At 46.4% G+C, this 17,748-nt stretch overlaps 1 protein-coding gene across 1 annotated transcript in view; it reads right to left on the bottom strand.

Moving 5' to 3' along the window:
• defl (Integrator complex subunit 7) overlaps nucleotides 1-17,748 on the bottom strand; it is a 48,462-nt gene that overhangs the window by 14,700 nt on the left and 16,014 nt on the right. Inside the window, exons 11-15 of the mRNA XM_075869432.1 lie at nucleotides 16,556-16,732; nucleotides 14,366-14,506; nucleotides 9,907-10,101; nucleotides 7,694-7,797; nucleotides 3,062-3,130 (exon numbers count right to left, since the gene is read on the bottom strand). Of these exons, the coding sequence (XP_075725547.1) occupies nucleotides 3,062-3,130; nucleotides 7,694-7,797; nucleotides 9,907-10,101; nucleotides 14,366-14,506; nucleotides 16,556-16,732 (686 nt within the window). The remainder of the gene's footprint in view (nucleotides 1-3,061; nucleotides 3,131-7,693; nucleotides 7,798-9,906; nucleotides 10,102-14,365; nucleotides 14,507-16,555; nucleotides 16,733-17,748) is intronic.

The following is a 17,748-nucleotide window of genomic DNA, read 5'->3' as shown; positions in this document are numbered from 1 at the left end:
TGGTAGCTGCATTGGGCTTTGCTGGGGTGCAGGCGTCCTAGCAGCAACCTGAGCATACGTTGGCATGGCCACAGAATATGAGCTCGGGACAGGTGTGACAGTCATCGAGGCCAGGCTCTGGTGGGGCGTAGGTGTCGTTGCAGCAACGTGAGCATAACTGGGCATGGGATGTGAACTCGGAGCTGGTGTACTAGTCATCAAGGCCAGTTCCTCCCTCACGACGTCGCGCAAACTAGTGGCGGGGGGCGTCGTTCGGATATCGAGGTGGCGAGGTGAAGCCTGTGCGTGAAGTTCCTCGCGGATGATAGAGCGGATCAGTGCACGCAGCTCTGTTGTATCTTGACTTGAGCTCAGATCAGACATATCAGGTTGTACCCGAGTGGTCTGAAGCTCCTCAAGGCGCTGACAGGTAGCGACAACATCGGCTACGGTTTGAGGATTTTGCACCACAAGCGCATTAAAAGCGACAGTCGCAATACCTTTTAGCAGGTGGCGCACACGGTCGTTTTCCGCCATATTGTTGTCGATGCGGCGGCAAAGGGCGAGAACATCTTCGATGTAAGAAGTGTAAGACTCGCCAGGGCGTTGAACACGTGCGCCAAGCCTCTTTTTGGCGATATCCGAGCGCACTGACGGGTTGGCGAAAATCTGGCGGAGCTGACGTGTAAAGGCGGGCCATGTCGGAAAATCTGTGGCGTGGTTGAAAAACCACGTTTTTGCGACGCCGCTCAGGTAGAATGCAACGTGGGTGAGTTTCGCAGGCTCATCCCAGTTGTTGATAACACTCACGCGGTCATACTCCTCTAGCCAGTCTTCAACGTCTTCACCCGGAAGCCCTGCGAACAGCGGAGGATCCTTTTGAGGGCTTGTGACCAGGTGAGAAGGGTTTCTTGCCGGTGGGAGCGGTGGCGAAGCTGGCACGCTGGACTGGGCGGCTTGCGACATTACCGGACCCAGGTCGTTTATGCGGCGGCCTGAACGGAGCTCCAGGGATGTATTCTAGAAGACGCTGGGGTGTCCGAGAACGCGAGAGGACGCAGGAACCGGGCAGCACTCTCCACCACTTGTAAGATGGCGTCGAGAACACTCGAGACTCTCCTTTTATTGACTCGAGTATGTGCCCCACAACCTAAACTTGACTGGTGATGATGAGTATTTACAGATGAAAAGATGGGACGCATAAATAATGCTCACAATATTCAGTATTCATTATAAGCATGCACACAGATATTTGTGAAGGAAAAAAAAAGTCTGGACAAGATATGCAAGTGAAGTGCCTCCAACAAGCCAGCAGAGGAACTCCTAGGGATTATGATTGCCTGCTGACACCTTGCTGGGTCAATATGAGGCATGAGAACAACAATAAATTACATGCATGTGTTGTGTGCTGCCATAAATAATCATTACTTTCATTATCAAAAAATGTTTTGGGGGATAAATAAAAGTAAAGAGTTTGACTCATCAGGAAGTTACTTGCAACTTCTGATGAACCCACAAGTATATTTCTACGGGAAAGAACACCAGCGGGGCTAGCATATATAGAAGTTTTTTAAGCTAACAGAGACGTTTGCTCGTATCCACCAGAAGACTGGCCTCACTTTTTTTTTTTTCTTAACTTCACTTTGGCTAATAATTTTTTCTCCATTGAACTGGTGCCTTGCATGACACCACACAGGAAAGCTTATTTCATTACATTTGCTTCCAAAGAACATTCAAAATTATCTGGCTCATGACAGCAACATTTGATAATTTAAACCTTTGTGTTTAAATGTTTTAGTTTTTCAGGAAAAAACTTTTCATGATGGTCAAATCACTTGGCGTTTGAATGTACAAAATTTGTAAAGTCGGTAAAAAATTGTAAAAAAAAGAAATGAACAGTTTTTTAAATGCCAGTATTACAAAGAACTACAAGACGTCTCATGGTACTTGAGAGCGTGGTATTCCTTGAAACACTGGTCTACGCACCCCGCCTTATCGGCATCTGCACACCTAACACACATCTCCGTTCTCCTCTTAGGAGTAACAACTTGTGCTCGCAATCACACAGCCTATTTATTCTCTGTGTGCGGCTGCCTTGGGCAGAGTAAACCCGGTTACATCAAGAAACAGAACGCCTCGTGAGTTTCGGGAGATAAAATATTAAAGGGCAGTGTCAATAAAGATGAAAACCAACTTCCACCATCCCTGCGAAAGAGTGCCGATAAAGATAAAAATGAAGTTTCACACGCCTCTGTTGCTATCCTAGAGTTTTCTAAAATTAACTAGTCACTCTGGTGCTGCGATCCTTGAGCGACCATGGGAATGAAGGGTAGTACACGGGTTCGTCTACTCTTCGTACTTGCGGGCCTCGCATCGCGCTTGTGGCTTTGTTTATCACTGTGTTTTTGTTTTGTTTCGAATGAAAGAACGAACCGTTCTGAACTTTGTGACCCAATTTGAACTGGTGAGCCTTACAGGTTAGGGTGGGGAAATGCAACTGCTGAGCATCTCCTGAATTTTGTTTTGTGACAAAACAGCTCTAAGCCACGCGAACCCAAGCGGAGTCAGAAGTATGAAGACCCGACAAATCTGTGTACTGCGCTTCCTTCCTATGGTGGCTGAAGCGCCGTGCGTTGCAGCTCCCATTCACACTGGCGCCAGAGTTCCTTCGAGGGTATTTGTAGGAAACTCTATGGTTGCGATCGTGCGATGAAACTAAAACCACGAAAGGGTGCAGCCCGACGGCACGGCTGCATGCCACGCAATGCGGTGGCGCTAGAACTCGGTTCTATTTATCTTTTCAAGAAGGTAGCACAATCATTTCTAACGCTTCTTGTATAGGAAGTGGCAGTACCTCCCAATGAGCATGCATCGTCATTACGGAGTGAAATTATCCGTGAAGGGTCGAGAAAGGTGCCCGTACAGCAAAGACACTGCTGGGCACAAAACTGCTGCTGCACACGCATGGCAAAAACATGCAAAAGGTTAAAAGTCCTTAGGATTCTCAGAACTGTTCATGATAGCTATAATTTTTCTGCTTTCCAATAGCCGCTGTCACGAGGTTTCAAATCGGTCCACTCACTTGATGCCTTGGTTGTATTGGGAGATGCGGTCAATGGCCTGCATGACCAGAAGGGCATTCTGCTGCAATCTGGTTTAAGGGGGTCAAAGGTCAAGGGGGCGAACCACAACTGCAGGGCATTTTACACCAGCGGTCGCTAACTAATTAGCAAAGACATAGTTCCTGGCGGGTGAAGAGAGATCAGTGGGTCGACTGCAATCTCAACTTAGCATGCATCCTTCTCAGCAATTTTATCGGCAACAACTTCACAAAAGCAATTTATGCGGAATAACAGTGAAGGATATGCTGCCTTCATTTTGATACAATACGATAATAAATCGACTGATTATCAATAAATTCAACCAAATTCGTATCCCCTGCTGGCTGATCCCCTAAAATCTCCTCTAGAACTGAAAGGAGCTCCACATCATTCTTTTCTTTTCTTTGGCAACCACACTGTTAGTTAAGCAAGGCAACAACCATTTTCTCTATACTACAATATAATGGCATGATTGGATGAGCTCCCGAACTCTGTAATCTCCACTTGAGTACTAGGAGGATCGTAAACTGCAATAACTAATGAAGCATCACAGTGAAAAAGAGCATTAATGTCCAAACAAAACGTTCATCAAAGACAGTAACCTTGTGTCAGACAGTCACCATTCTGACACTCTAAAGAACATATGTATTGCTCTCTACACCCTTTTGCTTTCTCCACCTTGTCAATGTTTGTTGTTCCAGCATTGGCATTAACAAGCCAAGTGTGCATGTATTATGACATGTAATATGATCATGTATTATGACATGTATTAAGACAGTACAGTCGAATCTCGATAATTCAAACTCGAAGGAGCCCGAAAATTTGTTCAAATTAACGAAAGCTAAATAAACGGAGGGCTGTTCATGCAGTGGCGCATGTGCATTGAGCTAACACACGAGGGGGAAGTTTCAGAAGACTTACATTTGCTCACAAATCACAGGACATCTGTTATTAATTGATGTAATCAGTGACGCGCGTCTGCACACGTTTGCCTTGCAGCAAGTTGATCAATTTCGCATGCAACTTGCACAGCATTTCTACTTCAGCTTCAGCATTCTCCTGGCAAGAGAGGTTGCGTGCCGAAATGTCTAGCGTGGACACTTCCTAAAGACGATGACAACAGCGACTGCCTCTCCGCTACCCAGCTGCAGCATAGAAGGCACGTGACGAGAAAGGAGGAGCATCTCCACGCAGAGAGAAGCAGATCAGCATTTGAAAAAAAAGCCAACACTCCACGGCAGCTTTTTTTGTTTTTTCACTCTTCGTGCACGTCGTTGAAAGGAGAAGGGTTACGTGGCAGGGACAGAAAAAGTGGATGCGTGGCACCGGCGCGCGAGAAACCCCCCCCTCTCAAGGTGCAGAGCCATGCTACGGCAAGGGCTGCAGAAGACAGTGCCTTTTTCCTTTCCTTCAACCACACAGTCATTCAACCCAGCGACAGCTGTCTTTTTTTTTTCCTCTCCCTTTGCACGCAGTGTTGGAAGGAGAAGGGTCTTTGCGTGGCAGGGATGGAAAAGGGAGAAGCGTGACACGGGCACGTCGCAGATCGGCATTTGAGAGAGAGCAAACATTCCACCATAGCTTTTTCTTTCCTTTTCATTTCCTACACGCACAGCGTTGAGATGTCGCAGGTGCCGCCGCGGGATTGGGCGGGGAGCTGAGAGCATTTTCGGAGCACGGTATGTTCGAATCAACCGTCGCAAGTACTTGCGCATTCAAATTACCGGGCGTTTTCGCCCATTGGATTACACATAGCTTTTACGGAACCTCATCGTGAGTTCAAATTAACGGGAAGTTCAAATTAAGCGTGTTCGAATTAATGAGATTCGACTGTATTATGATTTACGACATGTATTATGATCAATCATTCATAATTTACATAATTTGATAGCAAGGTTATGAAGACCAATTTCAAAGTAAGTGGAAGTGTTAGAACAAATTATAGGTATACAGTCGAACTCCGCTACAACGAACGCCTCTTCAACGAAATTTCCGCTACAACGAAAAATTCATAGTTCCCTGCCTGGAAATGCGTCAACGAAGTCTAAAACACGTGTTCGCACCACCAGAAACTGCCGCTAATTAGCAAGCACGAGCGCCACCACTGCTCGATAGCAATGGCATTGAGACAGCGCTGCTTTTGCCACTGGCTTGCTTTAGAGCCGCAGACGATTCGAAGCTGAAGCTCAGTCGCTCAGTTCATGGTTTCCTTCACGCAGCTGCTGGGTGCAAACGCAGAACGATGCCTTTCCGATTCCGATGCTTATCATTATGTTCGGGCTTGGCCAGTGTGGTAAATAATCAGAGTGGCTGTTCATCTGCATTATAAACAAAATCAGCTAGCCACGAGTGATGGATGATAAGAATGGCATAGAATAATGAAAATTTTGCCATTCCACGATACCCTGCCTCCATCTCGGCGTTGTCGGATACACTTTGTGGGAATTGAGGCTGGCCCGCTGCCTTTGCGCGGGCTTTCTCGCCTTTTCTGCCATTCTCATGTACCGACATGTCTGCCCTCCTTTGCCGTCAGCCGCGCTGGGAAGGGCGGAGTGACGTTTAACTCCCTCACCCGGTAGCGGATGTTGACTGTGGCGCCGCGCGCGGGGACCCCCGAGAGGTTTTCGCGCGCTGCGTCGGGAGCGGGGAGTACAGTCCGGGACTTCAAACGGTGAGCCACGCATTCTTTTCCGTCCGTCGAGTCCCGTCGCTCGGGGCTCGTCGGACTTCGCCGACGGCGCCTCGCGCCCGAGCCGAACGCTCACCTTTTGTTACCCCACTGCGTACTCACGGCCGAAGGGCAGTACGGTGTCCTAGTGCGTGGCCTAGCTACGCCGACCCGTCTCCCTCCGAAGCCAACGCGAGCGCCTTTGCCCTCGCTCGAGCAACCGGGCCCTTTGTCCCTGTATCTCCGTGGATCACCTTTACCGCGGAGACGTGCTCGTGGCACCCTGTGTAGTACTTTGTGCCCGTGGCGTGGATAAGCCTATTTGCTTTCCCGCCGCGCCTTTTTGCAACGGGCTGTACTGCGTTTGGTGTTGCCACAATAAAGTGTTGCGACTTGAGCAGTATCGTGTTCTCGCCACGGCGACGGTTAACGCGTGCCCTGCGGCTCGCTAAGACCGAACCCACGCTGGTGGCCGTACTCCTTCGGGATACGTGTACACCACAACTTTGACGGCGAACAGCTTTAACGTGTTAATGCAACTGTTTGGTTCGTTCACGAAAGCGGTGTTAGGCGTTGTTTCAGCGTGCTTTTCACCACGGCTTCCCTATGCATGGGTGAGAATCACGTCGTGACACTGCTGGGAAAGAATAGGAAGCAGCGGACGTTTTTTGAATTTTGAGAACAAATGTTCCTTTGTTTTGCTAGCTCAGAGCAGCTATATTTCTTTATTTCAATTCAAAAAAATTTTCACTTCAACGAAAATCTTTCCGCACCCCATCAGTTTCGTTGTAGCGAGGTTCGACTCTATTTTACAATAGCTAATTGTAATTCAAGTGCGAATGTTTATGTTATGATCGAACAGTCTGTGATGCTATATTTCTTCACAAACCAAATTCAGAGACCCTCTCAAATCACATGATACCATTACGTGCTGGCACCAAGCACTCCTAAGAGGCAAAAAAATTTTATATTCCCGCTGAAACGCCTCATATAGAACATCTCGTTAAACACGGTACAGCCTTCACTGAAGCAATCATGTTTAGCAAAATATTTCAACCACACAAGATATAAACAGGCTTTGAGCAACAAAGATGCCTGATATACTGTTAATGTAGCATTTGTGATCTATTCCTCACCAATTGCACACAAAAATAGCAAAAGTAAATAATGTCTCTAAATGAGGATGCCATGATGCAAAGGGATATGCTTACTTAAATGTTAAAATAAATGTAAACGCTGCTAAAAAACACACATGGGAATCAGTCTAGTTTCAGATAAATATAAAACACACGTAATACTTTAGCATTTTTTGTTAATTCAGAGGATGCTGGTTCTTAGATAGCTATTTCAGTTACCCAGGCTTAATCAATTCAGCTGATCGTTATCATTAAAGATAGCCAACACAGCATTGTTAAGATTGCAGGGCCAAACACCATCAAAACTGGATGATCCTTGAAAACAATTTGGGAATGGCAAATGACGACACGAGTATGGAATGGACAAAAAATGCCGGTATCCAAGACCTCGGTAGGCCTTTTAGTTCATACGATGCAGATGGCAGATAACTGGTCATCTACAAAACAAGTTTCCTGGAAAGGAAACTTTCATCAAGGGCATGGATGGCAGGAAGAGATTTGGAAATTTGCAAACTTGAAATGCTTCTAGCTGCATAAGTTGAGATTGATAAGAGAAATCCTCGTGCTGTACTAAGCCCGTATGGTAACTGGCATATCAGAAAGCATATGAGTATCCTGGTTGAATTTACGATAGATGTGACAGGTAGTAGTATTTTCTTTGGAGTATATGTTTTTTCATAGTTTATAAACCACTCTTCAGCTCAATAAGCCCAACAAGCTGATCACAATTGTGATGATGCACGCACAAAAATTTGGTTCCCAATTACTCTGAGCAGTGGACAAGAAGAAAACTGGTCATTCAAGGATACAGTTGGACGTTACGCAAGGTGCCTGGGTCTGCATCGAACAGCGTCTGGTACAGAACGCCGTATTGGTCAGCCAGGGACTTGAAGTCACGGGAACACTTGCGCAGCTGCATGCCATGAGAAAAGAATGGGATGCCTTGTGAGATGGACAATGACAATAGAAAGTGATTTCGAGATGCAGATGTGTGCCTCTCCTTCAAATATGAAAATGATGTAGGACGAAAGTATTACGTACACATTACAATGTTCACTCCATGAAGCATGACCAACCAGAAGATGGCATGTACAGTGTGGTTGAACATATCACATGTTGGAGCCCTGTGAGCCATTATGCTATCTATGCTGTGTTTATAAAGTACATCAATATTCCCCATGTTTTATGATAGGAGGCAACTCAGTAGAGCACAGACACACTTTCAACTAGCAACACTATCCTACTCATGACTCATAATGAAAGTGTGTCACTTACGGTAAAAATACACTATTCTATTCCAATAACAGCACTCTTGTCTCACTTACCTTATGACGAGTTTTGTATTATCGATTTGTAACGACCATATACACTCGACTAAGAGCCGCACTTGTGTAAGAGCCACTCCCTCCCTCTTGGCAGTCTAAGGGCCAAACAACGAAACGTTCCTTTCCTCAGTAAGGAAGCCTTCATTTTTGTGAGGCCGCCTTATGTCACTCTGAAAGCTTCCTTACTGAGGAGCCCTCGGTAAAGGCTTCCTTGGCGCTTCCTCAGCTTAAGGTTGCTCTGGGGCTACCTTCGTGCGCCCTTAGGTCCGCTCCTTGCCCTGAACGAGCGCTTCGCCTCACAGCTAGCCCACGTGATGTTTTCGTTTTCGAGGCAACCCTCCCACCCACTCCCTGCGGGGAGACACGAGCGGCGAGCGTGCGTGCACGGTGCCAGGCACGACGGCGCGCAGTGTTGCTAGAATGGACCACGTTTTGCGCTTGACTACGGTGGCTTTTCACATTCAGTAATCGTAGTTGGAAGAAAGCGTACACGCGTCTCTATATTAACACTTCAATTTGGAAGTGATGTGGTGACCCAACTTTTTTTTACAGAATAAACGCTTGTGAGCAAAGCTTATATTCGATAATCTCGAACGCAGGAGCGCGGCAACCATTCCTCCCGCGAGGACGGGTTAAGGGAGCTTTCAAAGTACGCTTGCTTCCTCCGTCGGTACTTGGTTGTAAGGAAGCCTCACGTAAGGAGAGGACGCGGTCAAAGGAAAGGAACGTTTCGTTGTTTGGGCATAAATTATGAAAGTAAAAAAAAAAGCTTGCCAGCAAGCAGCAGCGTCGTCGCGTCCTTTGGATTTTAAACACATGTCGTGCAGTGTCCACAGACATGATTGTAAAGAGTTTTTGGGTCACAGGGATTTCCAGTGCCATAGGCGGAGCTAAGAATGATTGGATACATGAATGTGCAGATGACCCGAGCAGCAAGTACGACCCGCACCTGAGCAGCAATACCGATGAAGACATCTAGCGAGGTTGTCCGCAGCTAAGCATTCCATCATTAGGTATACACTCAAACCTCACTATAACAACGTTGCATCTTATACAAAAAAAAGTTCGTTATATCCAAAACATTATTATAAAGGTACATTTCTAACACTGTACTTAATGCAAGACTGATTGATTGATATGTGGGGTTTAACGTCCCAAAACCACTATATGACTATGAGAGACGCCGTAGTGGAGGGCTCCGGAAATTTAGACCACCTGGGGTTCTTTAACGTGCACCCAAATCTGAGCACACGGGCCTACAACATTTCCGCCTCCATCGGAAATGCAGCCGCCGCAGCCGGGATTCGAACCCGCGCCCTGCGAGTCAGCAGCCGAGTACCTTAGCCACTAGACCACCGCGGCGGGGCACTTAATGCAAGACTATTTTTCATTTACTTCATTATAACCAATATTTCATTATAATCAAGTTCGTTGTATTGAGGTTTTGTATATGGCGTGATTAAATAAGTTTTTCTATACATGGATCGAAAATCGAACAAAATTTCACCCAAGAAAAGGCTACACACCATCAAAATGAGCGAAAAAATTGCAACCCTTACACGAGCGCATACAGTATTTACATTTTCAGACGGTCCCTTCAAGTTATCTGAATTATTGTACGGTGGTTGTATTACAATTCCATGCAACATGCTCCCGTACCAGATCTTGATGCTAAAAATACTGGTATAGAAGGTTACCTGTGCAACGACGCGTCCACACTTCTGAAGCTCGTCCCGTGTGGCTGACGCAACGGAGGCAGCAATGGCTGGAGGAGGTGCTGTGCGAAGGCAGCTGCACGCCTGCAGCAGCTGTGCGTGTGCCCGCACCCCTTCGCAGCGCAGCCGCACGTACTCTGCCTGGAACTGCAGCGCATGCGCGGGTGTCGTGGCCGCCTGCGAAAGGGCCCAAATAGAAATGCAGCAACCCAGACATTTGAGCATTTCCGTTCTGGTACTACGACGTACCACAAAATCTTGAGCAGGTACATGCCCCCAAGTAATTAGCTCTGGCAATTAGTGGGCAGGTGGAGATGGTGGTGCTTTCCCGGGACGGCACAAAGACTCAAGATGGCGGCCAGAAAGCCTTTCCACAAGAACGAAAAGCAACAGTGCACGTATACTTTCTCTGTAGCCTTCTCGCTCTCATTCATAGAATGGCGCATAACGACAGCTTACAAACACAAAAAACACAATGGTAATGCAATCAGGCTGCGAGAAGAATGGCATGAAGTGCCTGCAACAATGAGAAAACGCAACTGTGCTAAGCAGCAAACGCCGATCTTAAAAACTTTACTCTTGCTGGCCTTCTCGTCATAGGCACCATCTTAAAAAGTACAGATCTCAAAGGCCAAGCTTCTGCTAGCAGCACTCTGAAAATCCTCATGGGTGCCTTGCGCTACGTCCAGCATACAATTATTATGTAGCGGAAAGAAGGTGAACATTCACGACAAATATCAGGTGCACGTTGCTCAGATATCAAGCTCTTAGGCCGCATTAAACGAGATTAAAATAGGCTACCATAGCATGGACACTACTACTACGGAGAAATTTGAAATTAGCAGTGAAATTACAGCAGGTGCTTGCTGAAATTTCAATTTAATGACACAAAAAAAATGGTTCCAAATAATACAGAATTTTAGGAGAAGATGAAGGCTCACAGAGATGATCCAACAACAGTTGTCGCTGAAGCCAACACTAATAAAATTGTCTTGCATCGACAGACATGAGTCCCCCAGTAGAGATGTCGCAACATGGCCTGTTGAACAACTTCTCAACACACAGTCACTGTGTGTTGAGAAGCTGAGTGTTGAGAAGCTCTCCAGCAAGTGTCTATGAATGAAAGATTCTTGCGGAACACAGCCAGATGCATTAGTTGAGCATTGTTAAGGATAAACTTTTTCAGAGACACAGGCAGGAGAATAGACAACAATTACACACATAGCATGTTGCCCAAATCTGAAAACAGTGCATGGATGTATGTCCTATGCTTACAGATACAACACAGCTTGCTCATTGCACTTATGCGGTATCGCTAAACCACAGTTCCTTTACAGGTAAGCAGAACTGGTTTTAGAATTCGGTAAACCTTCGTGGTTAACAAGGACAAATGCCATTTTGAGGATGTTCTTAAATATTTCCACGAGTGATGCACAGGTGCTTCAGAAAACATGAAAAGAAAGATTCCACCTCGCACCAACTACGCTCAATGTGTGGAAGGGACGGATGTCATTTCCGGTCCAATTGACAGTACCGCTTCGTACTTCAACAAAGATACCCGCAACTCAGTGATTCGAACTGACCGGGAGAGCACTGTACCAAGGGCCCAAGTAAATGCAGATATGCTGGAAGTATTGCAGCCGTATTACAATAACTGCCATAGCGACAAAGGTAAACAAGCGTCTATCATAACTTCAACAACAGCCTGAGTGATCAGCTTGACCATCGCGCCATTGCCATGGTGAATGACACGGCTTGCCATTCTAGAGTCAGACTAGAGCTCTAGTCTATGACCCTGTAGCAACACCGCGTTCACTCAGTCTCAAAATTATCAGCTGCCACAGCCAGTGTTTTTTTGCAGATGAATGCAATTTATGTTTGATTTTAAAAACTCTCACATTAGTAGTATTTGAATTCAGCAGTTAACAAATTCTGATTCCACCCTCTAAGCTCTAAAATCTTTTTCTTATTTTTGAAGTTACTTCAGGTTCCCTTCAACCCTCAATTCCAATACCATGAGAAGACCACACTGACAAACCTTCTTTCCCTGTGTCAGGTGAGATTTGATAATAAAATGTTTATATTAACATGGCTGCGTTAGTAAAGTTCGCATGCCCCTTTCTCCAGTGAAAACTGAGAAAGCTGGCCCTCGCATGTCACTGCTGATGTGAGACTGGGTAAATGCAGCATGTTTATTCGTCATGCACACTCGGCACGTTGCGAAATTCAACACTCCCAAACCCTCCCTGCGTGTCTGTTAAGAACACTGCTGCATGGTGTTCTCGAGTGAAGGTCACGTTCACACGATGCAAGCACGCTGCTCGAATACCTCCAGCCATCGAGATCTGCAACGGCATAGTCGTTGGGCCATTTAGCGCAGCGGAGTGGCAATCCGTGGCGAACACTTAAAGTCATCAATTGGAGGCCCAAGCTCGTTGTGTAGACGATCACTTCCGTCGCTGTCAGAGTCATGCGAAATAGCTTGTGCCTACTCAACGGTCGCACGGGGGCCGCTGACGGACATGTTACGGCACACAACGCTATGCATTTCCAAAAGGCGCTTCCAAGAAAACGTCATCGAAGGCAGTCAATATAGGTGCCGACCTCCCGGCATTCGCCCGCAGCTCGTTTTTGTTTATACGAGTTACAGGTGCCGCCTCGCTCTGCTCGCCAGCGTCAAAGTACAGAGCTTGTTTTGCAGAAATTTCAGTGTTGGTGTCACCGTTTGTGAGCAAAAAAATCATCTTGTCCGTGAACAAAAAATCAAGAAAGATGCAAATATATAATAAATAATAAAAATTTTCAGATTGAGTGAGAATCAAACCAAAGCCGTTTGCGGGACAAGCGTGCTCTAACACAGAGCCACGCTACTGCTTGAAACTTCCTTGGGAAAAAAAAAAAAAAAAGCGCGAATGTCACTTAGCGCAAGGAGTCTCCTTAGCACCAGTAAATGACATGGCAGAAGCGTAGAATCGCAACAGCCATCTAAACTGGTGAATCGCACAATGAGTGAGTGTTTGAAAAGCCCACCCATCGCAAAGCCCTGGGACATATTTAATCCTCATCAGTTGCAAAGGTATCAACAAAGCGAACAGCTGTGCAGTGTTGCCTTACAGATGCCTTGTGGGCCCTTCGTCGATTTGCAAGAATTACAGTAGACTCTCAATAAATGGAACCTGAAGAGATCAAGAAAATATGTTCCATTTAAGAGGAGTTCCGCTTACTGAGAGCTGAACGTGTGTGCAGAATGCAAGCCCAAAACCAAACATAGCAGAGAGGATTGTTCCGTTTAACACATTTCCATTTTGCACTAAGAGTCTACCGTATGATGTAGTGAGCACTTAACAATCATACTTGCGTAGACACCGCAGGACACTTTGAAACGGCCAGTGTTACATAGTTGTTTTTTTCCTTGTGGCACGGCTGAGGCATGCAGCGGGAACCAAAGCCAGACAAGCAATTGAGAAGGTAACGCACACGGAGGCAAATTACACTGCTGCGTTGTACTATTGAAGGCGAAGCTCAAACGTCCACGAAACTTTTTCTAGCTTTTTTTTATTAGGCGCGAAGCTCCTCGAACCTGCACTCCACCATTGCCGTTGACGGTGCCTGCACTGGGCAAGCCCGCTGAGCAAAACAACAGGTGGGCTCCCGTTGGGCACAAGTGTAACAGCAGATGGCTTGCGCCGCGCGCACCGCACACTCATTCGCTCATCGTTCCCATCATCACGTACAGCAAATGCTCTTTCTACGCTACAGCCTTCATGAACGCCAGCCACTAGATAAGGCGCATAGTCGTTTGCATCTCATTTCGAAGGAGCTTCGCTCATCAGTTTGCCTCGTACATGAAACAGCTGCTCGGTTTTTTTAATTGTGAAGCAGCTCTCTGACTAGCCTGTGTAATGCTGTTCGTCCGTGTCTCCGCGCAAACGGGCTGCAACCCCCCCCCCCCCTTCCGCCGCAGTTGTTCGAACGATGCCAAGTAGGTCAAGACACAGCTTCGCGTTGACGTCACTCTCTCTCTCACCCACAGCAGCTGCCGGTTCATCCCAACATACCTAGAAAGTGTTGTTCCTCCGTCCACTTGCAACGCACTTCTTTCTCGCTTCACCCTCTCTACCGCACACAACGCTCAACCGCACGTCGAGTGGAAACACTCTTTGGGCTTGTTTATCTGCGATGAAACTTACACGAAACCCGCCTGCCTCCCGTGTTTTTGCGTTTCAAAGAAATGTTCACTCCAGTAAAGACTACACCGAGTTTCACTTAAAACTGTTCTTCCAGCATCCGCGTCGACGCCTGTTTTAGCCAGATCAATTGCGTGCGCACCGCTTCTGCTTCGCATACCATTATCGTTTCCTTCGAGGAGATGGTCCATAATTTTATTTGGTTTTTTTTTTTTTTTTGGCAAGCACAAAGTATGTGGCCAGGCTTGCGATACCTTGAGTGCCGAAATGGCCCGCACGTAATGGGTGAGTGCATCCGTCAGCTGCATCTGCCCCTTGCGCACCAGAAGGCTCTCCTCGGCTCGGCACAGCTCGGCCAGGCTCACCAGCCAGAAGTGCAGCTGCTCCGAGCTCACCTGGGGGTGCACCAGAAAGGTGTGAGCACACATGCACACTTACATTACAAACATGCACATCACTATAACTACCTCATTGTTGCTTTTGCAACATCACTACGCAGTCAAACCTCGATTTCATGGCTACGGATATCGCAAATTAACAATTATAAAAAAGAAAATTAAAAACTAAAATTTCAGAAATACATTGTTGCAAATACATCCTTATAACAAACTTTCATGTATAAAAATAGCTGTTTTAGCACCATATGCGACTTTGTCACAACAGGGTTTAATTACTTACAATCCCTAAGTATCTGCATTAGTCTTGTCACTGTCACTGCTCACTGTTCTAGACTTTCCTTTTTTTTTAAATGTGCTTTTTCTGTGTGGTCATTGGAGGTGCCAGGGCCAGAACGGGAAGGTTGAACTTTGTGCTGCTGAACGATGGCAGCACTCAGAGGTGATAAAGACAACAGATGCCTCTGTGAGCACTATTGTGAGCACCACTGTATGCAATTCTATGCCCCTGTCTCACTATAGGTGTCAAAAAAAATTTTTTTTTCAGAAGCTAATCGTCTGTTTTCGACTAAACCACAGATTTCAAATTGCAGATGTTGAACAAAACAAAAAACCAAAAAAATCTTTTTTTTTTTTTTTTTTTTTTCACCTCTGCAGTTTGCTAACTTCCAAGGCCTGTTCCCTCAGTAAGCAACATCTATGGGCTGTTTTCATTTCTGTAAGCAATGAACGCTAGAACTGCTCTCACTGAAAGAGGTGGTAGGAAACGCTTGTGTACGTTAGCTGGTACATTCGAATCTCATTATTTCCAACACGTTTAATTCGAACTTCCGGTTAATTCGAACACACGATGAGGTCCCGTCAAAGCTATGTGTATTCCAATGGGCGAAAACGCCCGATAATTTGAATGCCCAAGCACTTCTGACAGTCAATTCGGACATACCGCGCTCTGAAAATGCTCTCAGCCCCCCGCCCGATCCCGCCGCGGCACCTCCGACACCTCAACGCTGCCCGTGAAGGAAATGAAAAGGAAAGGAAAGAAAAGGCTGCAGTGGAATGTTTGCTCTCTCTCAAATGCCGATCTGCGACGCAACCGTGTCACGCTTCTCCCTTTTCTGTCCCTGCCGTGTAAAGACCCTCCTCCTTCCAACGCCACGCGTGAAGAGAGAAAGGAAAAAAAAGATAGCCGTCGCTGGGTCAAATGATTGTGTGGTTGAAGGAAAGGAAAAAGGCACTATTTTCTGCAGCCCTTGCAACTTGCGGGAGCACGGCTCTTCACCATGAAGGGGGGGGGTCTCTCACACGCCACTGCCACGCTTCCCCTTTCCCTTCCCTGCCACGTAACCCTTCTCCTTTCAACGACACGCGCAAAGAGAGCAAAAAAGAAAAAGGCTACCGTGGAGTGTTGGTTTTCTCTTAAATACCGATCTGCTTTCCTCCGCATGGAGACGCTCCTCCTCTCTCGTCACGTGCTGGCCATGCTGCGGCTGCGTAGCAGAGAGCAAGAGGCTCTGCTATGCAGCAGTCGTTGTTGTCATCGTCTTTCAAAAGTGTCGGCGCTGGAAATTTTCGCGCGCAACTTCTTTTGCCAGGAGAATGCCAAAGCCGAAGTAGAAATGCTTTGCAAGCTGCGTGCGAAATTGATTGACTCGCTGTAGAGCAAACGTTTGCAGATGTGCATCACCAATTACTTCAATTAATAACGGATGTCCTGTGATTTGTGAATAAATGTAAGTCTTCTGAAACTTACCCCTCGTGTGTTAGCTCAATGCACATGCGCCATTGCATGGAGAGCCCTCCGTTTATTTAGCTTTCATTAATGCGAACTCTTTTTAATTCGAACGAATTCGCGGGCCCCTTCAAGTTCGAATTATCGAGATTCGTCTGTACGAACACATGGTGGAAAAGCACGAAAAAAACACAGAGACACAGGCAAGGGAGACGCTACACTGTATCACCTGTACAGCGCCTATATCGTCTATAGCTCTAGTCTGTGTCCCTTTGTCTTTTACCCTATTCCACAATGCTTCAGGATAGACAGCCACCGACCTTGTTAGCAAGGTTGGCGAAAAGAGGCGCAGCAGCTGCAAAATGTCCGTAGCGAGTGGCCTGCCGCGCGATTCTGTAGACGCTCCAGGCATCCATGCCTGCCAAACCTTCTTCCAGGGATACGGGAATGGAACCCCTCTCCACTCCTGCCTGCAGGACCAGCGTCCACAGCAACACCTGTGCAAAACAACATCCGAGTTGGATGCTTGTGTGGAACGCGTTCTTTCTGCTTCAATGCCAGCAGAGTCCAAAACAACAAGCTACTCAATGTGCAAATGCATATTCACACACAGCACTCCCACCAATTTTAAGATTCACAAGGCTGGTGTATGAAGCTTGGCGATAAAACTCGGCACAGCACCATCGAACAGGTTAGCCGAGCAGCTGAAATTAGCAAATGATGGATAAAACAAATAATAAAATTTCAGCAGCACTGCGAATCACATCCTGACACAACAGATTGCTCGGAGAGACATGTAATCAGTTCCTATAGGTTTTTGGAAAGAACTGATGGTGCTTCATTGCAAGCGAGGAATCGTATCCACAAAAGTTATCAACAAAATATGCCACTCAAAGCAAGTGCTGTCATTGCAATGCCACTGCAGAAGACTTGAAAAACAACTGCCTGCAATTCAATCATTTGGCAACCACTTCCAGCAGTAGATTGAATTTACTGCACTGCTCTATCAATTTATTTACAGCTTCAATTTATTGCAAGAGTAACGAAAATTTGCTACAATCAAATCCCGTACAAATGCACTTCATTATTTTAAGTTTGCATTGTTATATATATTGTGCTATAAGAACGCGAAGTTAGAATAAGGTCCGTAAACTTCGTTATATTGATTAAGGTACATTATACCGAGGCTTCACTGTAAAGCTAATTTTGACAAAAGACCCTAGTCATGCTTTGTTTTCTTGACACTCGATTTGATTTGTGGGGTATAACGTCCCAAAACCACCATATGATTATGAGAGATGCCGTAGTGGAGGGCTGCGGAAATTTCGACCACCTGGGGTTCTTTAACGTGCACCCAAATCTGAGCACATGGGCCTACAACATTTCCGCCCTCATCGGAAATGCAGCCGCCGCAGCGGGGATTTGAGCCCGCGACCTGCGGGTCAGCAGCCGAGTACCTTAGCCACTAGACCACCGCGGCGGGGCCTTTTCTTGACATTCAAGAGTGCTGCAA

This window comes from Rhipicephalus microplus, chromosome 7 (assembly GCF_043290135.1).
Source record: "Rhipicephalus microplus isolate Deutch F79 chromosome 7, USDA_Rmic, whole genome shotgun sequence".
NCBI classification, from domain to species: Eukaryota; Metazoa; Arthropoda; class Arachnida; order Ixodida; family Ixodidae; genus Rhipicephalus; species Rhipicephalus microplus.
This window is presented reverse-complemented; position numbering and strand designations above follow the sequence as displayed.